The sequence below is a fragment of the Perissodus microlepis genome, chromosome 1 (genome assembly GCF_051167445.1).
Source record: "Perissodus microlepis isolate ML-2025 ecotype Zambia chromosome 1, ASM5116744v1, whole genome shotgun sequence".
Classification (NCBI taxonomy): Eukaryota; Metazoa; Chordata; class Actinopteri; order Cichliformes; family Cichlidae; genus Perissodus; species Perissodus microlepis.
The window spans coordinates 34,071,507-34,098,745 of NC_140461.1; the positions used below are offsets into that span (position 1 = coordinate 34,071,507).

The 27,239-nt window shown below is 38.4% G+C and overlaps 1 protein-coding gene across 1 annotated transcript in view; it reads right to left on the reverse strand.

Annotated features, from left to right (window-relative positions):
- Nucleotides 1–27,239, reverse strand: part of otog (otogelin) — a 59,000-nt gene that overhangs the window by 25,148 nt on the left and 6,613 nt on the right. The window contains exons 11-28 of the mRNA XM_084924161.1: nucleotides 26,850–26,995; nucleotides 24,554–24,686; nucleotides 23,531–23,708; nucleotides 21,057–21,181; nucleotides 20,452–20,664; nucleotides 19,358–19,523; nucleotides 18,534–18,608; nucleotides 17,463–17,509; nucleotides 15,146–15,311; nucleotides 5,426–5,533; nucleotides 4,631–4,769; nucleotides 4,256–4,390; nucleotides 3,959–4,105; nucleotides 3,352–3,471; nucleotides 3,014–3,130; nucleotides 2,711–2,867; nucleotides 2,105–2,131; nucleotides 1,598–1,768 (exon numbers count right to left, since the gene is read on the reverse strand). Of these exons, the coding sequence (XP_084780287.1) occupies nucleotides 1,598–1,768; nucleotides 2,105–2,131; nucleotides 2,711–2,867; nucleotides 3,014–3,130; nucleotides 3,352–3,471; nucleotides 3,959–4,105; nucleotides 4,256–4,390; nucleotides 4,631–4,769; nucleotides 5,426–5,533; nucleotides 15,146–15,311; nucleotides 17,463–17,509; nucleotides 18,534–18,608; nucleotides 19,358–19,523; nucleotides 20,452–20,664; nucleotides 21,057–21,181; nucleotides 23,531–23,708; nucleotides 24,554–24,686; nucleotides 26,850–26,995 (2,370 nt within the window). The remainder of the gene's footprint in view (nucleotides 1–1,597; nucleotides 1,769–2,104; nucleotides 2,132–2,710; nucleotides 2,868–3,013; nucleotides 3,131–3,351; nucleotides 3,472–3,958; nucleotides 4,106–4,255; nucleotides 4,391–4,630; nucleotides 4,770–5,425; nucleotides 5,534–15,145; nucleotides 15,312–17,462; nucleotides 17,510–18,533; nucleotides 18,609–19,357; nucleotides 19,524–20,451; nucleotides 20,665–21,056; nucleotides 21,182–23,530; nucleotides 23,709–24,553; nucleotides 24,687–26,849; nucleotides 26,996–27,239) is intronic.

The following is a 27,239-nucleotide window of genomic DNA, read 5'->3' on the forward strand; positions in this document are numbered from 1 at the left end:
GGAAGATGAGAAAGCCAGCTAGCCTGTTTTCAGTCGCTGCAGAGAGAGATTCTTAGTGAAACTTACATTCTCATTAATGTAAGGTGACGGGATGGAGAAAGATCATCCAGAAAATAAAATGTCAAACACATGTCTGCTGTGTAGGAATCGGGCTTTCATCAGGAAAAGAAGTTCAAAAAAAAAAAAAAAACCAAAGAAGGAAAAGAAGTTCAAGCTCAAACTTTAAATTCAAACACTAGAAGGCACCACAAGGCAGTTTTTAAAGCGCTAATAAGCTAACATTAATTATGACGTAAATACCAGCGGTCCCCACCCTTTTTTGCGCTATGGACTGGTTTATGTCCAACAATATTTTCATGGACCAGCCTTTAAGGGGTCACAGATACAACTAAATAAAACCAGTACCGGTACAAAAAAAAAAAAAAGATTTATTCATAACACACATGAAAAGGCCCAGGGAAACAGAGTTAACAATAAAAACGATAAAAAAAAATAATGATAAAAACCAGTAAAAAGCCCTGGAAACCATAAATCTCACACCCGAGCCTCAACTCTCGCGGGCCGGTACCAAACAACTAACGGCCCGTGGCCCGTGGGGACCACTGCTCTAAACAAACTTTAAACAGCTGCTCTCAGTCCAGTGGAGTTTTTTAACACATGTTTTGGTTTTTGGAACTTTTATGTTCACTATTATTAATAATAAATTTAAAAGGTGTGAGGCAGATAGCATCTGCTCAGCAATGGCCAACCAAACAATGAGTGCAACAGCAACAGCAAGCAACAGCTAAAAGAAGAGAAAACATTGGGTTAACAATTATTTGCTAAAACTTTACAATGTGATAATATATCGCTGCTGTATTTTCAGCTTGATTGCTAAGCTTTGTGTTTTGGAATTGATAGCTGAATATATATAAATAGAGTCTACCACACTTACAGAATAGATATTAAAGTTTGCATTCTTACGTCTTTTTCCTTCTTGTTGTTTTTTTTCTTCCAAGAAAAAAGAAACTCCTTGTCCAGTCACCAGAAGGTAAAGAGTCAGAGTTGAGAAACCAGACATTACAGATTTGGCCAAAGAAACTAATTTTTTTTTAGCTGTGAATTTAACATCAGAGCTCCCCTGTTTAAACAGCTTCCTACTGGCTTTCAACCAGCATACCTGCGTCTCTTTCATTCAGGAGCCTGCTGTATTCTGCTGACAGGAAAATATACCACTGTGGTATCTACACAACGATCAAACTTTCCCAAACCCACTACAGAAGATCTCTTTCATGCACTGATACCACCAAACCCTACACTAGTAAAGCAGACACAGACTGTTTTCTACACTGAAAAGAAATGAGTGTAAAATAAAACTATAAAGCCTCTGAACTAACCAGTTTCCCACACTCACTAAATATAAAAACACAAGAAACTTCTTTCCTCTTGGAAGTCATAATTATTGTCAACAGTTGTAATTAAAATGCTGACATCATCATTTGAAATAGAAGAAAAAAAACTAAATCAGTTTTTTGAGCAGTTATTATTTTGCCTGCAATGAAATGAATCTCTCTCTGTATACAAAGTAAACCTTTTCATTTTAAACAAATTCATTCACCGTGTGGTCGCGCTCTGCTGAGGCCAGGTGTCATCATGAACAGCGAGATGATGTCAGGGGTGTCGCTGATGTTGCCACGCTGCAGGAACACAAAGCCGCTGGATTTGCTGGCTGCCAACAGTGTCGTCCGATCCCTGAAGGTAAAGAGCCTGAAGGGACCTTTACCCAGAACTGCAGACAGGCATCCACACTTTATTGTAGGATTTTACCTCTTTGAACTCGTAATTTCCCCAACAGCCTAAAAACTGCTGTTCTATCACTGCATAATACTTGACTGTGAGTGGTCATTTCATTAAAGATAATCAATGTTGCATTGCATATTATTGCATTTTAATAATACATTTATACTTCTTTATATAAAGTGCAGGGCATATAATTTATATATAGAAATCTCTCTCTCTCTCTCTCTCTCTCTCTCTCTATACATACACGCACATATATATGTGTGTGTGTGTGTGTGTGTGTGTGCGTGCGTGTGCGTGCGCGTGTGTGGAGAAATTGTTATACCTTTGTTGTAGAATTCACAATCGTACGCTGCAGGGAAACAAAGAGACTCTTATTAATAACAGGATGAGTACTACTACTATCAATAATGATATAAATACTATGAAAGTAGTACTGAAAGGTACTTTATAAGCACGAAAAGTAGATATTAATTTTTATTAGAGCCTAACCAGTATAGGATTTTAAGATCAATATCAATATATGGTCATTTAAAATGCCCCACAACATAGTTTAAACTTGCATCAAGTTCTTCCCTTTTATAGTTTCCATCTTGACATTTACATAAATTATCTAATTTTACTGTTGAGAAGAATTTATATATAATTAATTATGACAACTATTAATAATAATTTGCTTTTCAACAACCGCTTTTCAACCGATAGCAGTTTAACTGATAACAATGTAACTACAATTAGAACATCATTTTTTTTCGTTTTTATGTTTTTTTCCAGATAAGCTATTGAAGCTCAGTTATTCCTCTGTAATTAATTAAACATACAATGTCTACATTAAAATGTTCAAAAAGGAATGCTTTAACAAATAAAATCTGCAAACGTTAGCAAGAAACACTAGATGGGAATTTTACTCCCTGTGGTCTGACTGACTCACGGCATAGAGAAGGAGAACGCCAGTCCACAGGTACACCCTGGTGGCAGCAACGCTGGGCGTACGCCGCCACACTGGTGCAGAAACACTCGCAGTCGCCTCCTCGGCTGCAGGCACATGTGTCTGCTAGACAGTTCATGTAAAACCAGGTGACATCCACCTAAGGGCAAATATAAGAAATATTTTTTTTACAAATTTATTACAAATAGATTAATTAATAGCAAGTAGAATTTTACCCCTTAATTAAAAAATAAAAAGTCTGTAGTACTTGTAAAAAGCCCAGGGTAGAGACGTTTTGTTACTCACCACTGGGTGGCAGGCTTGGAAGATCTCACTGAGCAGAACAGCACATTGTCGTTTTGCAAAAGGTTCTCTGAGTGGACTGAGAGTGCAGGGATGTCTGATATCTGGACTGTTTACACACTAAAGACGCACACATACACAGGGAGATAAAAAGAAACATTTATGTCAAATGAGAAAGATCAATTTCACTATAAATGAATCACTATTTCAGTTTTCAAATAAACTGAAGTTGTGATGAATAGGCTTGCAAGTTATTGTCCAAGTGAAATGTTAATTTCACAGTTAATTGCCTTCATTAGATCATCAGAGCATGATGAACATACAGGTGATGTTTTGCTCACCTCTGTTGCAGTCCAGCTGTTTCCAAACTCCTGTGGTGTTGGGGAGTCGATGTTGTCAGGCGTTCGCATCTCATTCACTGTCTTCAAGTCAAAGTTCCCACACAGTCCGCTCAGCTTCCCCTGAACACATCACATCACCTCTTTTTAGCCTGTTAGCTCATATGTTGTTAATACCGTCATGATATTACATTTTACTTTATATCATAGCCTCTTAAAATTTGTGACTGACAGTAACACAGAACTGCCTGTTGGATGCTGCTCTGAGAGTGATGTGTTCAACAGTCCGAATGAAAAAAAATCTGTTAAGTTCTTCAGTGCTTCTGAGATGATTCACTGTATGTTCCTTTGTGAAAGGAAAGGACGTGCCACGATTCATAGCAACATACCGTCCGACCTTTCACAAAAATAATCAGCTAAACTACAAGTGATTCCCATCATGGCTGCAGATAACTCAGAGGTCACTCAGCTCAATTAGGAACCAGAAAATCCTAAAATATCAAACTGGTATAACATCAGTTTATTAGGTATCATTTGTGGAGTCACCTTATATTGAAGATCAGCTGAAGATCTGCAAAAAACAAAACAAAACACTGAACCAGCATCTTACCTGCCAGCGAGGTCCAACCTGGACATGCACTGTAGTCTTTCGGTCCCAGAGGACTGTGACGTCTTCCTCTGGGAAATGAATCACTGTGAAGTACCCAGCTGGCCAGATGAACATCATCTGCTTCCTGTCAATCACACTGGATGGATTCTGCATAAACGAGTGACTGTAGTTAGATGGCAGCTATCCACTGAAAAATCCTTAAATCTTATTCAGAAGAAACAAAGATGACACACAAAGACACTGTGCAGCACATCACTCTGCACTAGCAGTAGAAATTGCTTTAAAAGTGACTCTTACTGGCTTCCCAGTGTCATCATCAAAAGCAACAAAGGATCTTCCAACATTGATCAGCAGGGACTTCCTGCAGATGATTCCACTGTCAAAACAGTCGATGTTCTCAGCTGTGACACTGAGCATTATATCAGCACTGCTCTGTGGAGGTGAGAAAACACAGCTGATGTAACAGTAAATGTCTTTATAGCTTAGAAATCTCAGTGTAACAATAGGCTTAGTGTTTATTATTACAGAGTAAAGCAGGTTTGTGTGTGTGTGCGTGTGTGTGTGTGTGTGTGTGTGTGTGTGTAAGGGGGGGGTCCACTGTTATGGACCAAAAAATATATCACATGCTCATGCTAGGACTATAATGACTATAATAATCTTTTTGTCACATACCTTTACAAGATAAACTTTACATGCTCCAACGTAGTCGAATAACAGCCCATCAAACGTCCTGTAGTGGCGATCACCGTAAGCCGTGCACAACGATGGACACGGCTGAAATACACACTGGAACGTCCCATGCTGGCAAACACTACAAAGACAGCAATGCCTCAGTGATTCGGCATCAACTTGTTCCCACTTAGTTAGAGGACATTTTTTTCACATCTAATGGCCTCCTTTTGTTGAGAGCCTCAGGTTTACAGAAGGCAGAAAAGTGACCGGTGAATTGTCAAAGGCTGAACTGCAGCTCATTGCACTATTAGGCTGTCATCTACATCTTCTTCCCTGGCTGAGGCTTGAAGAAGAAATGGAAGGATGGGAGAATGACTGAGATCACTGGGAGAGTGTTTCCTTTCACTAGCGATGAACAGTCTGAAGCAGAGAATCAAAGAGTCATACAAGGGCCCGCTCTGTTTTCAAGGCCTTTTTCTGTGCTGTGATAGCAGAGAATTATAGATATCAGGTGGCCACTTTCGATGCTCTGACAACCTCGGGATTCTGAGCTTTCAGGCTAAATCTGACTTTGAAAAATTGGCAATGGTACTAGAAATTGTTTGCTTGATGATCATATTAATTTTGACAGCTATTGTTGGCGAGGCCAAGACCAAATTTGTAAAGCGTGACAAAATGAATGATTGCCTAAAGAGAGAAGGGAAATATGATATGTGAAGATATGTAACGTGAAAGGAAGATTTTCAATTTTAATGAACAAAATTTTCTAAAAACACTGAATCTGTGGAAACATACCACTGGTAGCAGGGCGAAGAGACTCTGTCGCCAGGGTAATACTCTTTTCCTTTCCACAGACAGGGGCATGCAGCGGGCTCAAAGCACTCATCTCCATGTTTCAGCAGCCTGTGGGAAACACCCAACTGTTAAAGGAAAAACACTTTTAAAGCACTGAGTTTATGTAGAATTGAGACCAATGAATTCTGTATGCTGGGGCTGAAAAGTAAAGCCAGTGTTAAAGTGCCTTAAATCAGCATGTTTTTTTCTAATAGCCAGCAGGGATCAAAAAGACTTGGTTGTCAAGCACTCTACTCATCTCTCTGCACACATATCTTTATGTTATAAACATATTCATTAGAGTCAACAAGGAGACTAAATGTGGGTATGCTTCATTGTGTGATTAACAAGTCATTCTTAGTCACACCTGCCCCTTGCTAAGCTTATTCTTATTCAAAACACCAAGACAGAGTATAAAGATGTTAAGATTTTACAACAAGACTAGTGTGAATCTATATCCTTTTTAATACAAAGTCTGCATAAAAACAGTAGCACATGACATCTTGAAAGCATCTTGAATTACTGTGGTGCAGTGCATTGGACTTGCCTTCATCACCACTGCCATTGAAAATGTATCTGACATGTTTAAATGTGAAGCAGTTTATTTAAATGTAAAACCATCTTTCCAACAGCTTAAAATTTGCTAAAACTGAGTCATAACACAGGATAATGATCACAAACACAGCATCAAATCTACAACAGAATGGCTGAAAAAGAGTCAAAGTCATAAATGTACATAAATGAATACCTGCAAAGCCCAATAAACTGAAGTGATATTTGTTTTGTTTTTTTAAGTGGTTTGCCAGAGGTTTGCTGATGGTTATCACAAGCATCTGATAGAGGTGGAACTTCCTAAAGGACGTTTAGTGAAATATTAGTGGGGGCATGTGTATATATCTGATCTTTTATGTATACTTTTGACCCTGTGTGGATTAGAGAAATTTCCAAAGTAAATTCAAACTTCTGTACCCAGGTCTTGCTTTTTAAAGATGTATGCTGTGATGTATTGTTCCATGAAAATCAAACAGATAATCATTAGAAGTCTAAAATTACCATGATATTTACGGATAGGAATCGAGAACCAGTTCTTGTAGGAAACTGGTTCCCAGTACTGCAATTTTGTGTGTCAGAGGCAGTCTAGAGCATGGATATGGAAATTTATTCTTATTGCACAAAATGATGAGATAAATGGTAATGTGGAAAACTGCATCCAAGACAGAAACAACCGCATTGTGCTGCTAACACAACTTTGGTTCTTTGCAAGCACCTGCCAAGACTAGCTTAGTCTTGGCAGGTGCTTGCCAAGACTAAGCTGGGTTTAAGAACCCAGAGTGGAAGCTGAGTGAATACCAAACTGAGTATGCAGACCCTTAACTTCAACAGGTAACAAGCAGATGAGGAGTGAGGCTGCAGCCTCCCTTTCTACCTGTTCATCTTTATAAAGTAGAATCATTGTGGCGATCGCTCACTTGTGCTGTTTTTTTTTTTTTTTTTGCTTTGTGCGGTCAGCGTTGTATTCTACTATGAGAAAGATTTTAGAGATGTGTGTCCTCATTAAGGATTTGTGTTGGTGTGTGGGGTTGTAGCCTCAGGTTTATGTTGCTAAATGGTGATTATGAGACAGTTTCTGTCAGCTATTTACAGAGTAACATGAAAGTACAAACCAACAATCACCACTTGAGGAACCTAACCGATGTAAGACTATGCATTTTTAAATCCCATTAACATGATTTTATGTTCATTTTAAGTTGACGGACAAATAATTGTCCAATAATTACACCAAATACAGTATCTATAACAGCCGACACATATCCGTTTACTTACTAACGTTCCCTGACCCTAACCAAACACCCACTGCCAGCCAGACGTTAATTAAAAATCAAAGACCGTTTACCGTTTACTACCAAATGAACATGATGCACAAGCAGCTCTGCCCCTACCAGAGAGTATGATTTAATTTGTAAAACACTCAGTGAGGAGGGTTATCACTCCTGAAATCTAAATAGGCAAATCATTTCCAAATGATCATGTTGAATTTAATTTAAAACATCCCTGTATCCGTACAAAATTAACAAGTTTTTACATCTCTATGTGTGGAGTGAAGCTGTGGAATAGACTAAGTGAAGAACTGAAGCAATCAGCATGACTCAGTTCAAAAATATGTTTTTTGCAAAGTACAGGGAGGAGGTAGGGTTTTGATCGGGTGTCTCACCCACTATTTTCACACTAGGGATGTGTATATGTGTGTGTGGGTGCAACTTATATTCATATTTAAGTTATTTATAATTATTATTGCTTTGTTTTCCTTTTGTTTTGTTTGCTTGTCTCTTTTTCTCTGTTGTTGTTGTTATACTATTTAAACATGTTCAAAATAAAGATTCAATTCAATTCAAAATTCTGCATCTAAATAATCCAATCTCTCTGAAAGCAGTGTTTTTTAACTATTGAAGAACAGTGACCTAAAGGCATGCTATCAAGTTATAGCGTTGTCATTTTGCCAAGAGAATAACAGAGGTAGAGCCAAAGCAGGTCTGCTTCCAGAGCAGAGAGATGCCAGGAACCCAGAACAAATTTCAGGGATGGGCGACTGTGGACTGTAACGCTCATGTTAGCTACATGAGAAAACCAGACAATTAGGATTCTCAGAGATAGAGAAAGAAACAGTCTTTGTCTGCAACCATCCATTTGCTTTCGTCTCTGCAAGACGAAGCTGATAAGTATCTTGTAATATCCATGGTTGAGCTATATCCACTGGCGAGGCTGCCGTGACATACTGAATGGTCTCGCCACAAACCTCAGGTTCATCTGAGTAGAGTTACACCACAGATAAAACGGTGCTAACAGCTTCCTTTATCTGGCAGCCAAACTGCTGTATCAATTTCTCTGATCAAAGATATGAAAATCATTTATTGTTCTGACCTATGAGCACATTATGAATAAATTCTCATAAACACAGCGCTCATTTTGAATTTCATTCTTTCGCATGATGTAAAATGGACTGAGGAATAAGTAGTTGAAAAACATGATGACAGATGAGTCAAACAGCGCAATGGCTCGACTGCAGTCTGCCTTGCATCGAGTGTACTCCCAAGTGTTGCACACCAAGTAGAGACAATAGGCTGAAAATTATCCCTGACGGTATGCAGCCTTTGGCCTAGATTATTAATGACGTTTGCAATCGTAAATTACATTCACAAGATTAGCAGGTGAATTGATCCGTTTATTTGGGGCAGAAAATAATTTAAGGAAAGACTGATGTTTTTCTTTTCTACTCTCGCGGAGTACTCAAAACGCTGTATACAACATGCCTCATTCACCCATTCATACAAGCACTTCTAAACACAAGTGCAAACTAAAGTACATTCACACACAGTCATACTCCAATGAACGCATCAGAGGGCAACTTGGGGTTAGTATCTTGCCCAAGGATATTTGGCATGCAGACTGGAGAAGCCAAGGATCGAACCACCAACCTTCCAATTAGTAGCTGATTTGCTCTACCACCTGAGCCACAGCCACCCTGTGTGTGATCTATCACACACAGATCACAACATGCTGACATGATGACCATTTCACAGTTAATAAAATGCATAAAATAATTTCTGCTACAAATTGCTTCATTTTTTCAGTACTGGGGCGTCTTAGTGCAAAGTCTGGGATGAGGAGGATATACTTAATGACGATTATGTATATGACTACATTTTTACATTTTGCAAGTAAATAATAATATTTTTTTTAACCAGATGTTCCCCACTTATCCTAGACACTAGCTCTTTCAAAAGGCAGCAGACCTGACAAGGTATATCATCTTTATCACCTAAACTTGTTTTTGCTTACAACACACTGAATCATCTCATGAGTCTAAACTAAAACAAAACCTGTAACCAAAACCAAATTCCAGCAGGCTGCATGTTTCTGTTTTGCACCTGAAAGTCCAGGTTCATATGAGTTCAGCTGGACTAATTGACACAGAAGGAATGAATGAATGGTCTACATTTTGATCATAAACAAAGTGTGCCATTGTGAATGCAGACACAATGGATTCATCTGTCTGCACCTCAGCTAATCATTTCCCATTAGAGGTTTTAAAGTTCCGCTTCAGATGAATACCTTGCAGTTGACTCTGAGTTTAGAAAGGGTTTTTGTATTTTGATAGTCATTTAAGTGTAGAGTTAATATAAGAAGAAGAAGAAGCTGCTTATCATTTGTTGACTGCTTTAGTAAACACAACTAAAGCTGTGGAGATATAGTTAATATTATTGAAATCAGAAATCTTATAAAGGTTATTATTTCAATGTCCAAGATGTAAATATGACACTAGGGTTTGAAGAATTAATTAAAAGTAAAAGCTACATCTCAGGTCTGGGGGTTAGGGTTAGGGAAGATATGTTTTTTATTTGTCCTCAAATTCATCATTTATATAGAAAATAAGCTGCAATAAATTTGGTATGTACCAGTTTCAACTGTTTTAGATTTTTAAATACTCTCTATATAAAGATTTGTGATTTTTTTTTTATTGCATGTGACATTTTATTTTTTTTTAAAGTATTTATACAAACCTCATCGGGCTGTAAGCTCAGACAGTTGTAAAAGCATAGTAAATACCAACATCATCCTATAAAATACTCAAGAACTAAGTTGTTTGAAAACGGTGCAAAGAAATGCCAATGCATCTCAGCCCCTTCAGGTCAGAGACAAGAGAATCTGAGAAGGTAGATAAACTAACTGCTGAGAAATGCTAACAAAGATTAGTCAATAAACAGACAGGGGTAAGTTTTGAACTGAATCCTGATGTTTTTCTCAAAACAGCTCATGTTTTGATGCTTTCACTGGGCAAAAAACTATTCATTAGATTCATCCTTTACACTATTGGTATTAGTATTGCTGTCCAAATGCATAGTGAATTTGAATATTTACATAATATACAGTGTATTCACTGAATCCCACAGTGTCTCATAAAAAGGTTGTGCACAAAAATTCCCAAATGCTCAATGTTCACAATTGGAAAAAAAGCTATTACTATTACTCATCCTATTAATTCTATTCTACCAAAGATGGCTTAATTTCACCAGAGAACTTAGCCTTGAGATATTGTTCAATTAACAGAAATAAACAGGTCCAGAAACAAAGCCCACATTATGCTTGTGTCTGCTAGCAGTCTGCTAATAGCTAATAGCAGACTGGTCGATTAAGTATTTCTGACAAGCCACATTTCTTGATTGCATCTGTAACGAAGCTGCTAATAAGCTGCTATCATTCATTCTGGTGACTGGTGATGAAATGTGAAAGACTAGAAAGACAACCCCCAGTACTGTAGACCATCATGCATTGCCCTGAAAGAAAAATTACAGGTGGACGAAAGGCATGAAAGCAGCACTTTTCAAAGTGAACAGCCACAAAGTATGTTCTAAATATGAATTAGGAAATAAAATTGCATATTTTGTATTTATCACACAAATGCACATATATATAAGAGCAATGACATTAATATTAACAGTACGGAGAAACTCACCCTGTAGAATTTTGCCAGTTAGCTCGTAACCCTAACCCTCGACAACTTAAATATCAATACTGAATGAATTATTTTGAATACCTGCTAATGCAAACACAATGCTAGCTAGCTAAGACTAAATTTAATGTTTGCTAACATTAATGCTACCAAAATACAATATTAAGGTAGTTAAATTTTGCTTTTTAAACTTATTTAGAATTTTTGGGGGAGGGTGTGGTGAGTCATGTTAACATCACTGATTTGTGAACTCTATAAATCTTTAAAATAAGAATCATAATAAAGGTTTCTTCTGTAAAAACAACCCTTGATTAGCAGAAAAACAAACAGGCTTCTATGTAGCAGAATATGACTCCAGGCTGATCTCATACAGATCAGTTGATCTCCCAGTGAACCTTAAAACTGTCTCACTATCACTACACTCATTAATACATCTGTCATCAAGAAGCAGAAGGGCTGAATGAGATTTCTTTGTGCCATATTTTTTAACTCAGGTTTCAGTGACTTTTTAAACACCTGAGCTACAACTGGACGACAGATTTAGAGGTTATGATGTTGTTGACACCCAAAAGGTCAGTTTGCTCCATGTAGTGAACAGGGACATCTGAATCACACCAGTGAGGTCAGCAAAGGTGACTCAGGGTTCAGATGACCATTTTTGCCCCTCTCCGACCTTTTCACCGTATCACTATATTTCAGTAGGTTTGCTGAGATAGTGCTCTGAGTAACAGGCAGAAAACCCAGACTGGTGCTATTTATAGAACGGAGCTAAAGTAACCAAGGGGAGCTTCAATGCAAGGCCAAATTCCAGGAAGTCGGTTCAACAAACTCTGAGTCTAACCACAAACTCTGAGCTGATTTACTCTGAGATCAGCAACTCTCAGTTTCCTCTTTAAGAAAGTAAGTTCAATCAACTCTGAGTATGTTGACCCTGAATTGAATGTGTTTGTAGAGAAAGAAAGCAATCCTCAACAGCACTTCAATACTAAGATTCACCATGGCAACGATTAACTAAAGAACAGATCCCCTTTTTATCCAGTGAACCAAGGCATATGCATTCAGGTCAAGTATAATGTCATAATTTTACATTTAAATTTTAAATCTAATCATCTAACCTGACAGGAACAAGGGTGGGTAGGCACTGAGGGTACAAAATATGGAAAAACAAATAAGACACAGAAATGATGGATATTAGTTAACTAGATAGCAATATACTCTGGGATGGATCTGCCCTTTTATTGAATAAAAAAATACGTTTGTGAGAACTTTTGATTGTTTCCTCTTTTTTTTTTTTATTAGTCTAATTGTTCAGTAAAACTTAAGGCTTCCATTATTTCTGCCATTTATGCTTCAAAATGAGATTTACAGAAAGACTATGCTTTAATTTTCACCAGTTTAACCACTAAGAATTTAAGCTAATGGCAGTCTTCACTGACATACATTAGGGTTATTTTCTTGGAGAGACAGCAGATATGTTTTAATAATAATAATGGATTGCATTTATATAGCTCTTTTTGAGACCCTCAAAGCGCTTTACAATTCCACTAGTCATTCACACACTGGTGGAGGCAAGCCACATTTGTAGCCACAGGTACCCTGGGGCAGACTGACAGAAGCGAGGCTGTCATATCGCGCCATTGGCCCCTCTGGCCATCACCAGTAGGTGAAGTGTCTTGCCCAAGGACACAACGACCAAAACAGACAGGGCTGGGGATCGAACCGGCAACCTTCCAGTTACAAGATGAGATTCCCAAGCCCCTGAACCACGGTCGCTCCGTTTTAATGTTAATGTTACCGTTAGTACTCATTGTAATTCCATCAAAACAAGTCTTGAATGTAAAGTTTTTATTTATATTCATCATATAATTCATCTTGTAAGAAAAATCTAACCTTGGTCTTGTTTTAGCATTTTTTTGACTATATAAATACACATAGCACAGTACAGTAGTACTTCAGATTATTTAAAAACACATTTAGACAATTAGTAGTTGTTTGAATGATATTTTTAATGGTTTTGCAGTGGTGTGTATAATGGTGGTGGATACAAACAAGATGCTTAACGGTCAAACATCAGCTACTTTGATATATTTTGGGGTCATGTGGGTTTAGTGAGTTGTTTGAATGGGTGACAAAAATGAATTGAGACAGGTCAGTTTGGAGCCTGATCATCGATGCTGACGTGATATGTACAATATATATTTATTTAAAGTTTATTTGTTCAGCATTGTCTTGCTGATGATCTTTTGTAGTACATGTTAGTCCAGAACTATATAGCATTCACCGTTAATGGTGCCTTCACAGATTTACAAGTGACTCAAGCCAATGTTTACAAAAGCATCCCTCTATACAAGGATGTTGGTGTTTGATCTGTATATTGGCAACAAACCAGATGGTCTCTCATTTCAGTGGTGTCTATGTTTTCCAAATGTAAGACTTTCATTGGTCAGATAGTTTTCCAAATCACCTTAAGCGATAGGTTTTATTTTTTCTCAAATTAAAGCTAGGGCCAAATTCTCTGACAATGTCAGAAAGCCTAACAAGGTCAGTTTTATTTGTTAATGGAAATCCTTCATAAATACATGATTTGAGGTTCACAGATAGAATCTTTGATTGTCTTTTAAGAGTTACCATTTTAGCGCTACACTGTTTCATTGTTCTTTTGTATACTTATTCAGCTCTTCTGCTTTTACATGAAAAACAAAGATTGTATATTTTTGACAGTTCTAAAATCGAAAAATATAATCCTTCTGTTTGCAGGTGTAGCGCTCTCATCAATCAACTATATAATCTATGCAAATATGTCATAAGATACGACATCCTTAAACTAACCCTTGCCTGTGCGTATTGTAATCAGGATGACTCCTGGTTGATGTCACAGAATGAAACCACTTAACCCCCCTTTCAGGCTGACAGCCAGAGAGGATTAAAGGGATCAGATGACTGTATTCTACCCATAATGTCTGTTGGAATCATGTCCTTTGTCTGCCACAGAAAATCTGCACTTTTCCTTATGTCACATCAACAGACACTTCCACAAAGCTTATATCTTTAAATCTAAAAATGTAAAAATTTCCTCAAAAAAACTTAATTCCAACTTGTACATTTTACTGGTCTGACCAGTAGATAAAGCAAGGCAGTTTCCTCCCCCCCCCAAAAAAAGGAATTAAAAACCAGGAAAATTCATGTATATTAGAAGCCAGCAGGGAATTAGCAAGTTCAACCAGAAGATGAGTCAGGTTAACAGAACAACTGGGCTAGGTTTATCTCAAACTGTCCACACAAAATGAACAGCTACGTCTGCTTATTACTTATTACAAATGGTTACAATGAAGTGCTGACTACATGTATCGCACAAGCAGCATCACCAGGTATGGGAAGGAGGGGGCTGGAAGACTATTTCAGGCTTCTGTGACATTTTAAGAAAGTTTAATCAACCTGCAGCCAGTTTCTCTGTGACATCAGCTTCAGTCAGGTACACTAACAGCATAAGATTTCGTTAAGTGAAACACTCATTTCTTGACCTTTACTGCTCAAGAAAAACATCTTGTTCCTTTGCTCAGTCAACCTGATACCAAACAGTTAACTAGGATAACTACAGTCTGCTATGTGTGAACTTTTCAAGATTCTGTACCACTTAAGCAGGAGTTTGGAACCCTTTGTTTTACCTCATTGTTTTACCCTGATATGAAACAAAAATGTTAAATTGTTACATTCAGTCTCCATCTTTAGTCTGACCATACTTCCACTCTGCACTGTGACTAAAGACCAATGCGTGCACAAGAATCTCAGGGTTATTACGAGTGGTGTGAATAATCAGTTTGATCTTTCTATTTTGAATTCTGTTATTTACTAGTTTGTTGCTACAGATCACACATCCCAGAGAGTCAGCTGAATGAAAGCAAATAATTTTTTCCAGATACCTTTTCTATTTTTTATATTCAATTCTCTATTTTCTCCTTTTCCCTTTTTAAATTTGGATTCCATAACAACGAGAGTAGCTTTTGTTTAAAATTGTGAAATGAAGAATTACAATCAAATTAAAATAAAATGGATTTTAAAAGTGCAGTACTGTCCAATCAAAAGGAGTTTTTTTACATTATAAAGCAGCCATTACCTTCTATGTATAACTATTCACCAATGGACAGAATACATTTGTACTAGCTGTCACTCACCCAGGCGGGCAGACACATCCAGCCAGACAGGGCTCGTGTGATGAGCAGGTGAGGTTGAGCAGGTAAGACTCACAGGTGCGCTCACAGGACACACCCCTTCCCGGCAGGAGGCCATCCTCCCCTTCTGAACAGTTCTGGTAGATCTGACCTTCTGGACACAATCTATCTGTAAGTAAAAATGACATCACAGATTTTTTGTAGATTTTTGGTGTCAGTTTTAAACTGACAGTGAAGAAGAGTGAATAAGGAGTTTGTTAGGTATGAATGCTGAACAACATAAACACATCAATGTTTTAGCTCATGCATTATTAATCTTCACTATCAAAAAAGGCACTTTTTCACATTTTCTTAGGACTGTAATTTCTCACAGTACTCACAGTATGAAAGTTGATATGACACAAACATATATATCCACTGACTATTTTTCTTTTGGCTACTTCCTTTAGGGGGTATCACAGTCAGTCACCTGCCTCCATCTCATTATATCCCTAGCATCCTCCTTTGTCACACCCACCCTCTGCATGTGCTCCTTCACTACATCTGTGAATCTTCTCTATAATTCGTCTGCACATGTCCAAACCATCTCAGCCCTGCCTCTCAAACTGTTCAATCTGAGCTGTCCCTCTGATGTATTCATGACTAATCCTGTCCATCTTGGTCTCAAAAAAACTCAACATCTTCAGCTCTGCTCCATCCAGCTCAGCTTCCGATCTTTTTGTCAGTCCCACTATCTCCAAACCGTACATTATAGCAGGTCTCACTACCATGTTGTAAACTTTCTCTTGTTGTAAACATATACCATGTTGTAAACTTTCACTCTAGCTGCGATCCTTCTATCACAAATCAGCCTGACACTCATCTAGACCCACTCCACCACACTCGAACATTCTTTACTTTTCTTATGTCTGTTGCTTTGGATGGTTCAACCCAGGTATTCAAACTCATCCAACTTCATTATTGCTTCTCCTTGCAAGTCCATCTTTCCTCCTGTCTCCCTTCACAAATATATTCTGTCTTCCTTCTACTAACTTTCATTCCTCTTCTTCACAGAGCATACCTCCACCTCTCCAGACTCTTTCATCTGCTTCTTACTCTCACTACAGATCAACATATTAGCTGCAAATATCATCCACAGACACTTCTATCTGACCTCCATCACAATTTGTAATACCACCCCCACCATGAACCCACCACTGCATACCTCACGTTGTCTCACTGTCCTTTTAAATGTCCTGCACTATCCTCACATACTTCTTCTTCTCTTGGCTAGAAGAAAGATCCACAAAGACACAGTACAACTTCTTCTGACCTTCTCTATACTCTCCAATAACAAAGCAAACATCACATCTGCAGTGATCTTTCCTGGCATGAAGCCATATTGCTTCTCACTGATCATCACCTCTCTTCTTGACCGAGCTTCAACATATACACGGTAAGGTTCATCCCCTTTGTCACTCTGTAGTTACTACAGATCTGCACATCACTCTTGTTCTTTAAAACTGGTACCAGTACACTTTTTCTCCATTGCCCAGGTATCCTCTGACTCTCCAAGACTGTATTAAACAATCTGGTTAAAAAGTCCACTGCCTTCTCTCCTAGACATCTTCATTATTCCACAGACATGTCACATTGGCCAATTGTCTTTTCACTCTCCATCATCTTCATACCTGCCCTCACTTCCTCCTTACTAATCCTCTGCACTTCCTGATTCATTAACTTTCCTCCATCTGTTCTCTCTCTCATTTTTTACATTCATAAACTCAAAATACTTCCTCTATCTTCTTAACATGCTCTCTTCACTTGTTAGTACATTTCCATATCTATCCTGAATCATACTAACCTGCTGCACATACTTTCCAACTCAGTCTCCCTCCCTACCTAATCAATGCAAGTCATTTTGTCCTTCCTTGTTTTCCAGCCTCATGTACAACTTATTATAAACACTTTCCTTTCCCTCTTCTCTCTTTGCTGTTCACCCAGCCTCCCAAACTTACTTCTTTACTTTCTTCATCTCCCTGACTATCCCATTTTTCTTTGCTAACCTTTTCCTTTTATCACTGTCTTGTACTTCCTCATTCTACCACCAAGTCTCCTTGTTCTCATTTCTTTGTCCAAAGGACAAATGCCTTCTTGGTAGTTTCCGACTTCAGCTATACCCTTCCAGTCATCTATAACTCTTCCCTACCATCCAGATCTTGTCTCAATATCTTTCTGAACTCTGAGCTCTAAACTCCTCTTCAACTTCTAGTATTCAATTCTTGTTTTTGCCTTAAGATTAAAAAAAAAAGATCAGATTAACAAAATCAAATGGACTCACCAGTGCCTGTTTGTGTTTGGGACACCAGTCTACCATTCAGACAGAGCCTGCAGGAGGCACAGAGAGACATTACTCACCTTAATGATGGCAACTGCAGAAAATTCATAGAATTTTCACATATTTAAAATTAAATACAGGTTTGGTACTTTGGTGATAATGTCAATATACTGCAATGGATGTAGTTTCTTTTATTTGTCCTCTTACATTGACTTTGCTCATTTTTGGTAATTTCCCTAATATGAGTTTCGCCAAATTAGAAATTTAAAGAACAGATTTATACTCCCCAGGTGATTCAGTCTTTCTCAAGGCGGAAATTATATTAGCTTTCTTCCACACATTGTATTGTTTCACCAAAAAGGTTGCTGATTACAGCTGGTCCCTATACAATTTAAACAAACAGCCTGTGTTACATTACTTGACAGAAGTCTTCTGATGTTGGATCTCTGGACAGAACTTGCAAGAAATCCAACATCATTTCCAACAGGAAAGAAATGTTCCTGTTTTGTTTTTGTTTTTTTGTGGAACTCTAAAACGTAATATTTTTAATATGCAGGGAAGAACCTAATAAGCTCTTGGCCTAACTTAAAGTAACAATTTGAATTAAACAAAGCAACTTTTTTCTATTTTGAAATTTTTGAAATTTTCTGGAGTCTTTTGTTCATTCAAACATTTGACTTGAAACACTAGATTGAAAAGAATATCTCTAGAAAAATATAAACTTTTCTTACACAGATTTTCCTTTTATGTGGTCGTGACTGACAGGAGGTAGAGCTTTATATCACTATGGAGCCTTTTTATTGAGAAAAAATTAGGAAATCTGAACCACAGCAAACCAGAAACTTTAGACTCCTTTGTTCTGAAAGTAAATTCTGCTCCTCAGTACTGCATTATTTTAACTGACTAAATTAAAGGCAGTTCCCAGTGTTTTCTGCGCTTTCTCTAACTGCTAACTAAACTGCCTCATGTAATATCAGTAATGTCACAGTTCATTGTTACAGAATTTATTTACAAAAATAAAGCCTGACACTCATAAGTCTAGACTGAAGGTAGAAATGAAGGGGAGGAGCTTACTGAACGCCTGCTGAAGTCATGATCACATCTCCTGGTTCATAATCTGCTCCGAGGAAACTGCAGGGGCACTCGCTCCTGGAAAAAAAGAGACAACCTGACTTGAACTTGTGACAAACCTAAATGGACCGACTTTGGTTCCCCCCATAAATATACATTCACTGCTTAATTTTTTTCCTTACCAATGTTAATTACGGAGAAGTGGAGGGGGGCAAAATAGACCAGTCTTACTTGAAAAAAATACAGTATTGTATGATTTATATAATATACATTGTGGTAATTTATGTTTAGCTAAGGCTAAAAGCCTTTGTAACATATAGGCCAGTGCCACACATCAGCTTCTGTACTACAAATTCTTTCTCACTGGTTATCAGATATCTGTCGTCCCCAGCCCGAGTGGGAATGAAAGGGGGGTTTCACGATGAATTCCTTGATGTAACTCTATCACATGGTAAGTAAGGCATGGCGCTGCACTAGGATGTAAAAACCTGGGACATTTAAGAGGAATTAAGCTGCATGTCTTCTAGGGCAGAGCAAGCTAAAAAGGAGAGCACAATTACCGAGGTCCTCTGGGTCTACAATGTCTGCAGCAAAGATACCAGGTTTTCTACTTAGAAGCTGACCTAAACTTCAGAGCAGATACAAATATCACTTTGAGTGGATTGGTTTGGTGGAGTCACTCCAGCTTCACCACCCTCCACATCAGCACAGCAGGTAGTACTGAAGCTGCTCTGGGTATTAAGTCCCACCTGCTTCATCATATAAATATTTCATCATTTTTTGCCTTTACATACTTCTACATGCGAATATCACTTCCTCGTCCTTACCTGTGCACACAGGTGTGTGTTCGGTGATTGTAGAAGGAACCCAGAGGACAGACGCAACCTTCCTCACACTCCTCCCCACAGTGCTGCGGGACAGAGAGGGAGGAGCAACGGCGCTGGCAGGAGGACACACAAGTGCCGTACTGCATGTTGGCAGGACAGGTGACAGCTGCAGGGCAAGACAGAGTTCAGCAAAGACTCAGACTCACAGTCAGTTTGGCCTTTTAATGGGAATTAACTTGATGATGGCGTCACTGTATTCTTCATCAAGTTATCAAATTTAACAACAAAGTGTAGAGCTACTGATTGGAGCTCTACACTTCCCTCCAAGGGAAAAAAGACATACGTCTGTTAATTCATCATTTAAAACTTTAGTTTGTCCAGTCATCTCTAAAGTGTGTGACATGCAAGAGAGCCAATAAAAGCAAGATGAATGGACAGTGCAGAATCATTTCAGGTTCGTGACATCAGTTCATCCACTGAGTAACGTTCAAGAAATAGACCTGATATCTGTTGTCATCCATAAAACCAGTGAGGCACATGTCATTAGTGTGCTCCAGTATTTAAACAAAGAATGATGTTTGTTGTGGATCTCATTAAAATGCACTCACGTGTCTAACTTAATGACTCACACTGGAATAAAAATAGGATGACAAACTCCTGTGGTTGCCCCGTGATTACCCTAAACCTGTGGGTGACCACTTTGAGTGTAGTTTCACCTTTCAAGACATCCCATACCTTCTTTGGGAAAATTTTTGGTTGGAAAATTTTCCAAAATTACTCCTAAGCTGGCACTGATACTGTTTGATCTAAACTGATTTTTTTTTCCATGTCATTCCCTAAAAGATTAAACTTCCATGAACAGTCCTGCCAATAACTCATATGACATACTGACATATATATTGAAATATCTAAATGTCCTCCAAGCTGAAATTTGAAAATCATCTGTGACCTTGAACGGTGAGTTGGGAGAAATATTTGGATTTGATATTAGACATGAAAACAAAAAATATGTCAGAAATAATTGCTAATTTTGACATCTCTGTAGCAGCAGGTACATTCTTGGACAAAATATGTTTGGCGTGAATGTGACTCACCACAGTCAGATATCTGTGATCGAAAGTCAATGATGACGGAGAATCGACGGCAGTGGTGAGCATAGTGGGCCAGCGACGAGCAGAGGCAAGGCGTCCCACACTTACAGGTATCGGAGCGACACTGCTGATGGAAGGGTGTTGGACTGAGGTACTCATGACAGGCAGCAAACAGATCCTGATTCAGCACATCACACATTTCTGAAGCATAGGTCACTGTTAAAAATAGTTTAGAAATAATTCAAGTAAACAAGTCTTCCTCTCTGTGATTCTGATGTCATGAATCAAATACAAACCCTAAATAAAATATTTTTAAAGTTGTTCATTTATGTCATAATCATTGTAAATTCACTGGATAATACAGATAAATATGTGTGTAAAAATATAAGAATAAAAGTAGAAACTAAACTGATTTACACCTTAAACAGAGCTTGGGATACATTTTTACTATGATATCAACATCAAAATGTCCAAAAGTTTTATAATAATACATGTGTTTTATTTTATAAAGCACCACTTACGCAGTTTAACATAATAAATGTTATACGACTGAGTAAATATGTTATTTTTCTCTACTGAAACAGAAAAAAGGAGGAAGAGAAACTGACCAGCCTGCTGGTGTGTATCACAGGGATCAAGCTGAGGCGTACTCAGGCTGGACAAACACGCAGACGAAACCTTCCAGGCATTTCCAAAGAGCTGAGGAGTGCTTTCTATCATACCTGATGGAGATCTGAACCAAAACCAAAGCAAGGAATCAGTATGACAGCACACAGATAGAAAAAAAGTCATTTTTATAAAGTGAGTCCAGTGCTATCGTGTGAATGAAGAGTTGCCTTTTGATTTTTTGTGGTTACAAGTGTTGTTGTGTTCACAAAATAACATTCTGATAATATTAGAATCAGAATAATTATTAATCCCAGAGGAAATTATGTGGTCACAGTTGCTCAAAGACAGTAAGAACAGTAACCAACTAAATTAAATTAAATATTACAATATATTACAAGTTATAAAATATAACAAAATAGCTAGAATTGTAAATATTACTGAATGTTACACAAAATTAAATATGTGTAGTTGACATTGAGGTGCCCCTCTTATTATACTGACTTTTCTCTGTAGAGGATGTGACATCAAGAGTGTGCACTGTGACATCCACATCGACCCCATGGATTGAAACAGGGGTCACTGAGCATGGCAGGAGATTATATATTATTGTACTCAGTCCTAAAAATCTTACAAACATGGTGTCTTACTGACTTACTGAATCTGGATGGCATTACATTGACCTTCAGTAACACTGTGAGGAATCCTGGAGTTGTTTTTGACCAGGATATGTGCATATTAACCAAATATGTAGGACTGCCTTCTTGCATTTATGATATCTCTTGAATTAGAATCATCCCGTCTCAGTGATGCTGAAAAAGTTGTTTATGCATTTATTGCGTGTAGGCTGCATTACTGCAATTCTTTATCAGGTTGTCCTAAACACTCACTGAAAGCCTTCAGTTAACCCAACATGCTGCAGTGAGAGTACTGACAGGGTCTGCAAACAGAGAGCATGTTTCAGCCATACTGACTTCTCTTCATTGGTTCCCTGTTAAACCCAGAATCAAATTAAAAAATCCTGCTCCTCACATACAAGGTCTTGAATAATCAGGACCCATCTTACCTTAAAGACCCAATTATACTGTATCTTCCCAACAGAGCACTTTGCTCTCAGACTGCTGGTTTACTTGTGGTTCGTCAGGTATTTAAAAGTAGAATGGGAGGAAGAGCCTTCAGCTTTTAGGCCCCTCTTCTGCAGCTCCCATTTGAATTCAGAAGACAGACGCTATCTCTACTTTCAAGATTAGGCTTTAAACGTTCCTTTTTGATAAAGCACATAGTTAGTGCTGGATCACGTAACCCTGAACCCTCCCTTAATTACACTGCAATAGGGGGCTTCCCATGATATACTGAGAGGTTCTGTTCTCCTTCATTCACTCGCTATGTTTATACACCACTTTAGTTCATCTCGGGCTCCCTCCCCTCACCCCAGCAGGTTGTAGCAGATGGTTGCCCCTCCCTGAACCTCTGGTGGTGGTTTCTTCCTGTTCAAAGGGAGTTTTTCCTTCCCACTGTTCTCAAGTGCTTGCTCATAGAGGGTTCTTTGATTGTTGGAGATTTTTCTTCTTTCTTTCTTTCTTTCTTTCTTTCTTTCTTTCTTTCTTTCTTTCTTTCGTCAGGTCTTTCCCTTAAAGCTCTTTGAAACTGTTGGTGTGATTTGAAGTTGCATACATAAAACTGAATTTAAAGGCATTTATTTGAAGTGAACTGCATTTTTTAAACTTTTAAAGAAAATATGTGCAGTATTAAATACACATTTTACTTGTACTTCTTTGATTCTTCTCTGCAACATGCCTGACCTGGAACTGATACGAGTACAATAGCAAGCTAGAAGCGACTGACACGGGAGTCCCACCTCCGCCCAAGCCACTATTAATCAGATGGGTTTCACCCAATTCTCTTTGAAGTAGAATAGCTGCCTGCAGTTCTTTCTGACTTACTCCTCTTCTTTTTTTGCCACTAACTATGCAACTAAGTGTCTGAAATGACTGCAGCTGCAAAGCAAAGCAAAAACAAAACAAAAGGTTAAAATTGTGCAAGTCATCACTTTAACTACAGTCTTTTAGTAGTGCTTCAGGAAAAGTGACTTCTTAGCAGCATACGGGCACTTCAGTCAGTAACTGTGATGTATATCCATTTACAGCTGTTAGACAACATCCGCCCTTTATAGTCAGCCATTACGATACGGTACAGTGGAGCTCCTATTCCGCTAACAGTAAATTCCTTGTTGAAGTGGCGTGTCCAGTTGGGCGCTCATCTAGTCGCCCTAAAAGAGCTGATCATAGAGCTGGGCTTTTGATGCTGAGCCGCCGACCAGTGTGCATTACAGAGAGAGTAAGTGTGAGAGGGAGAGCACTTCACCATCACCTCCCTCTTTGCCTCTGAAACAAGAGCATGCACTCTCTCTGTATTATTGGAGGAGGGGTTAACCAAGAGCGCAAGAGGGATCAAAGGTCAGCCAGCACACACTTACAGGAAGTCGTCTTGAATGTTGCCATTGAAGGTGCCGCACAGCCCCACTGTGTCATCCTTCCACAGCTCATCCGCCTGCAGGTAAAGGCGAAACTCCTTCCAGCTGTACTGCAGACGCAGGCCGAACGCCGTCCTCACCTGGACAAACATTGATGATAGCTCCTGGATGTGGAAGAGGTCTGCAGGAGATATATATAGGACATTATTTAGCTCAAAGCTGGTGGTTTGCAAAGCTTGTTCTTTTACTTTATAATTTTTCCTCAAACTATGGATCAAGCTACCAGTCTACAAATCTTGCTCTTCCTTGCTTTGTTCCTGGTACACTTTTACATCACCTTGCAAATTATCACTATAGACGGGGCATCAGCAGCACTTGTGCACCAATACTAATTAATTAATTGATTAATTAGTTGTAGTTACAAACTCTATAGAGGAATCTTTAATAAATAAAACATAATTGAGTAAGAGTGACGATGAAATTTATATCACTCATATCCAAACACATATTTTAGTGGAATCCAGCTTTTAGGTAGGTGCCAGTGTAGACTGTACAACAGCCTATATCCCAAAAGTATGTAATTCATAATAAAACAGCCATTTCAGTTAAAGCTGTTTGTGGAATTTTATTTGGAACTTGTTTCCTTTTCTTCTTTATGTGTATAAGTACAGTTGTATAAAATGAAGGAATGGAAAATCTGTAACAGAACATAAAGAGCAATAGCTATTAGTGTTTTTATTCATTCAGGTTCAAAATATCAGATCACTCTCAGACGCTGTCAGATAAAGCACACAAAAGCCTGTTGACTTGGTCTGAGCATTACTCATGTAAAATGAGTAATGCTCAGAGGAAAGACATTTTGTGCAACACAATGTAGGAGCTAACCCAGTAAAGTATTGTGAAAAATTTTCATTCAATAGCACAGCTGTCATTCAATCTGTCCCTGCCATAACCCACAGAGTGCTGAATAAAGTCGGGCCCTGGATAAGAACAATGCTGGAAGGTGATAAAAGATGAGGAGGTTACCATCAGAATAGGGCAGGGAGATGCGGTACTGTCCAGCAATGAAGACCTCTCCAATGTGACTCAGAGTAATTTCTGTTCTTGGATCTTCATCAATTACCAGGTTAACTGACTGTATGCAGGCCCCATCCAGATTCTGCAAATGAGACGAGATGGTCTGATAAAGCATTCAGACAGTTTCCCAAACAGTTAAGCAGAATGAAATGATGGGAAGAAACACACTCAAATAAAGCACTCTTCCTGAAAAAATGAGGGAAATATAATAAAGAGAGAGGGCTTTAGTCTGTTAGCCAGGTTGCTGGTGTGTAGTGATGGAATAAATACCCAAATCTATAAAAATGGAAAATAATATTCTGATTTCAACCTAAGGAAAAGTCTGAAGTCGCACCAGTAGGCCCTACAGAGTGTACTATGCATAACCCACCCTACAATGATGTTAGATGGAAAATTTCCACCATTACTCGTAGTTTAATCTGTAGAAACAAATCTCTGCATATGGACATGCAAATTCTGAAGGAAGGGATATTGGTAATCGCTATTTTTTTTGTTGATCAATCACACTTTATCACGCTTTTGTTGCATGCAGGAAAGAAAATGGAGATGCAAGAGACCTGCTTTTGTTCTTATTATTTACCATTTACCAGTATGCATATTTCCTTATATTTTCTATGAAAAGCTACATATGTAGCAGGCTACTGCATACTCATTTAACAAAAACATTAAGGCTCAACTTTAGTAATAGATCCAGAGTTTAAAAGCTTATCAGATAATAAAAAGTGGCTAATAATAGAATCAGGTGACAATAGTAGAGAACAGTCTATATGGTATATATGGAAATAAATAATCACAGGCACATGGAACATGCTCTGCAACTCACTGTACTGATCTGCTGAAATAAATGAAGACACTGTATTTCTTTATCAACAGGGTTTTAAGAAGGCTGGAATGAATGGTTTGGTATGTGAGTTTTAAACTGGAGACTATGTTGCCTGTTCTGCCTGGTTCCATCACTCAACACTGGTGCCAATAAACCTACAATAATAGATTTTTGTTGTTTCTTAAGGGCAGCGGAAACAAGGCTGTAAATACAGCACTGACATAATATAATGACCCTCTAAGCTGATGAAACTAGCAACTGGTGGTTTCTTTCAGCCCCGCTGCAACTTTTGCCCTCCTCTCCTAAACAGCATTGTGAGAACAGTGGCAGTGAATCAGACCAGCAAAAACACACACATGAAACCAAGTAAGCTTAAAGAATTTCAATAAATCAATCTTTCAGACATACAGGTGACTATGCAGTCCATTGTTAATATCAAAATGTTTCTTAAAGCTATAATGAAGTCATTTTAATTTTATGTGACAGGACAATTCAAGTGTTTTAGGAACTTTCAATGCACAATTATGCAAAACAATCACATAAATACCAGGCATAACTGGTGACAATGGTTATAGCAGTTGACATCTAACAATACCCACTGACAGATATTCCACTCCTTGGGCCAACCATTGTTAAAACAGAAAAGTCTTATTTATTATAATGTATCAGCAGATTGTACAGTTTGACTATAAAACTTAATGGAGCTATAAAATATAAATGCTCAAGGCCATCACTAATGCACAAAATCACCCAAGTTACTCTGGCTCACTTTTATTTCAAAAGTAAGGAAGTCTGAGTGAGACAATAAACAACCTGCTGCTATGAATCATCTCTTTCATGAATGGCAAAGCCCTGTAACCAAAAGGTTTTATCATCCCTCCTACTCTTCCCATCATTCACCTCCTGTTTTTGCATAACCTCCTCTCTGTCCAAGCCCCCCACCCTTCCAGTGCCCACTTCACTACAAAGCTGTCCGCAGCTCTGTCAGTCAGGCTAGATAAGGTAATCCTGTTTAGTTGGCTGTTAGAGGTCTCGGGCCTTGGCTCTGACAAGTGGGACATCTCATATCTCCCATCACCTGTCTGCTCAGCAGCTCAAAAGTCTGCCGGGAAACTGAAGGTTCAGAGATGAGGGGGAAAGAGACGAAGCTCTCAGTCTTTTGTAGGTTTTTCTTCATGATCATTATCGGCCAGAGCAGTTGTAGCAAGGCTCTAAAACAAAAATGACCTGGACTGAGGGGAGTATTAAGCACTTACACTATGATATGATCTACATGAAAGACAAATTGCACGTATTTGTAAGCCGAGCAAGTGAATAGTTCTGATTGCAGTAGGTAAAGTGGGGGAGTTGTGCAGTCTGTCAAATAGGTAGGAAAATGTAACAATCATGTCAGAACAAGTAAGCAGATGATGTGTAACTCACAGCTCCACAGGCGGTGTTCTGGATGGTTACTGTAAACTTTGCTGAATTGCGACTCTTGGCGAGGACATACTGGCATGTTGCAGGAAAAGTATAGATCCGTCCATCAAAGGACTGAAAATACATGTCGCCTGTCACCGAGCACTCGCCTGCAGACAGAGTGGTACATTTACTGTGAGTGTCCATGTGTGTACTTCAAACAAAAGTTAATGCAAATGTATCCCGTTCCATAGCACTACTATAGCAATAAATAAACAGTCCTGTGCATGTTAATCAATTGACAGTTTATGTTTTTCTCTCTGTGTAAATATCACACCTCGTCTGTTTTTGGTCCACAGCTATTATTGTGAGCTTTCTCCAGCCTTGCTTTGTTCCATATCTAATATAACTGCT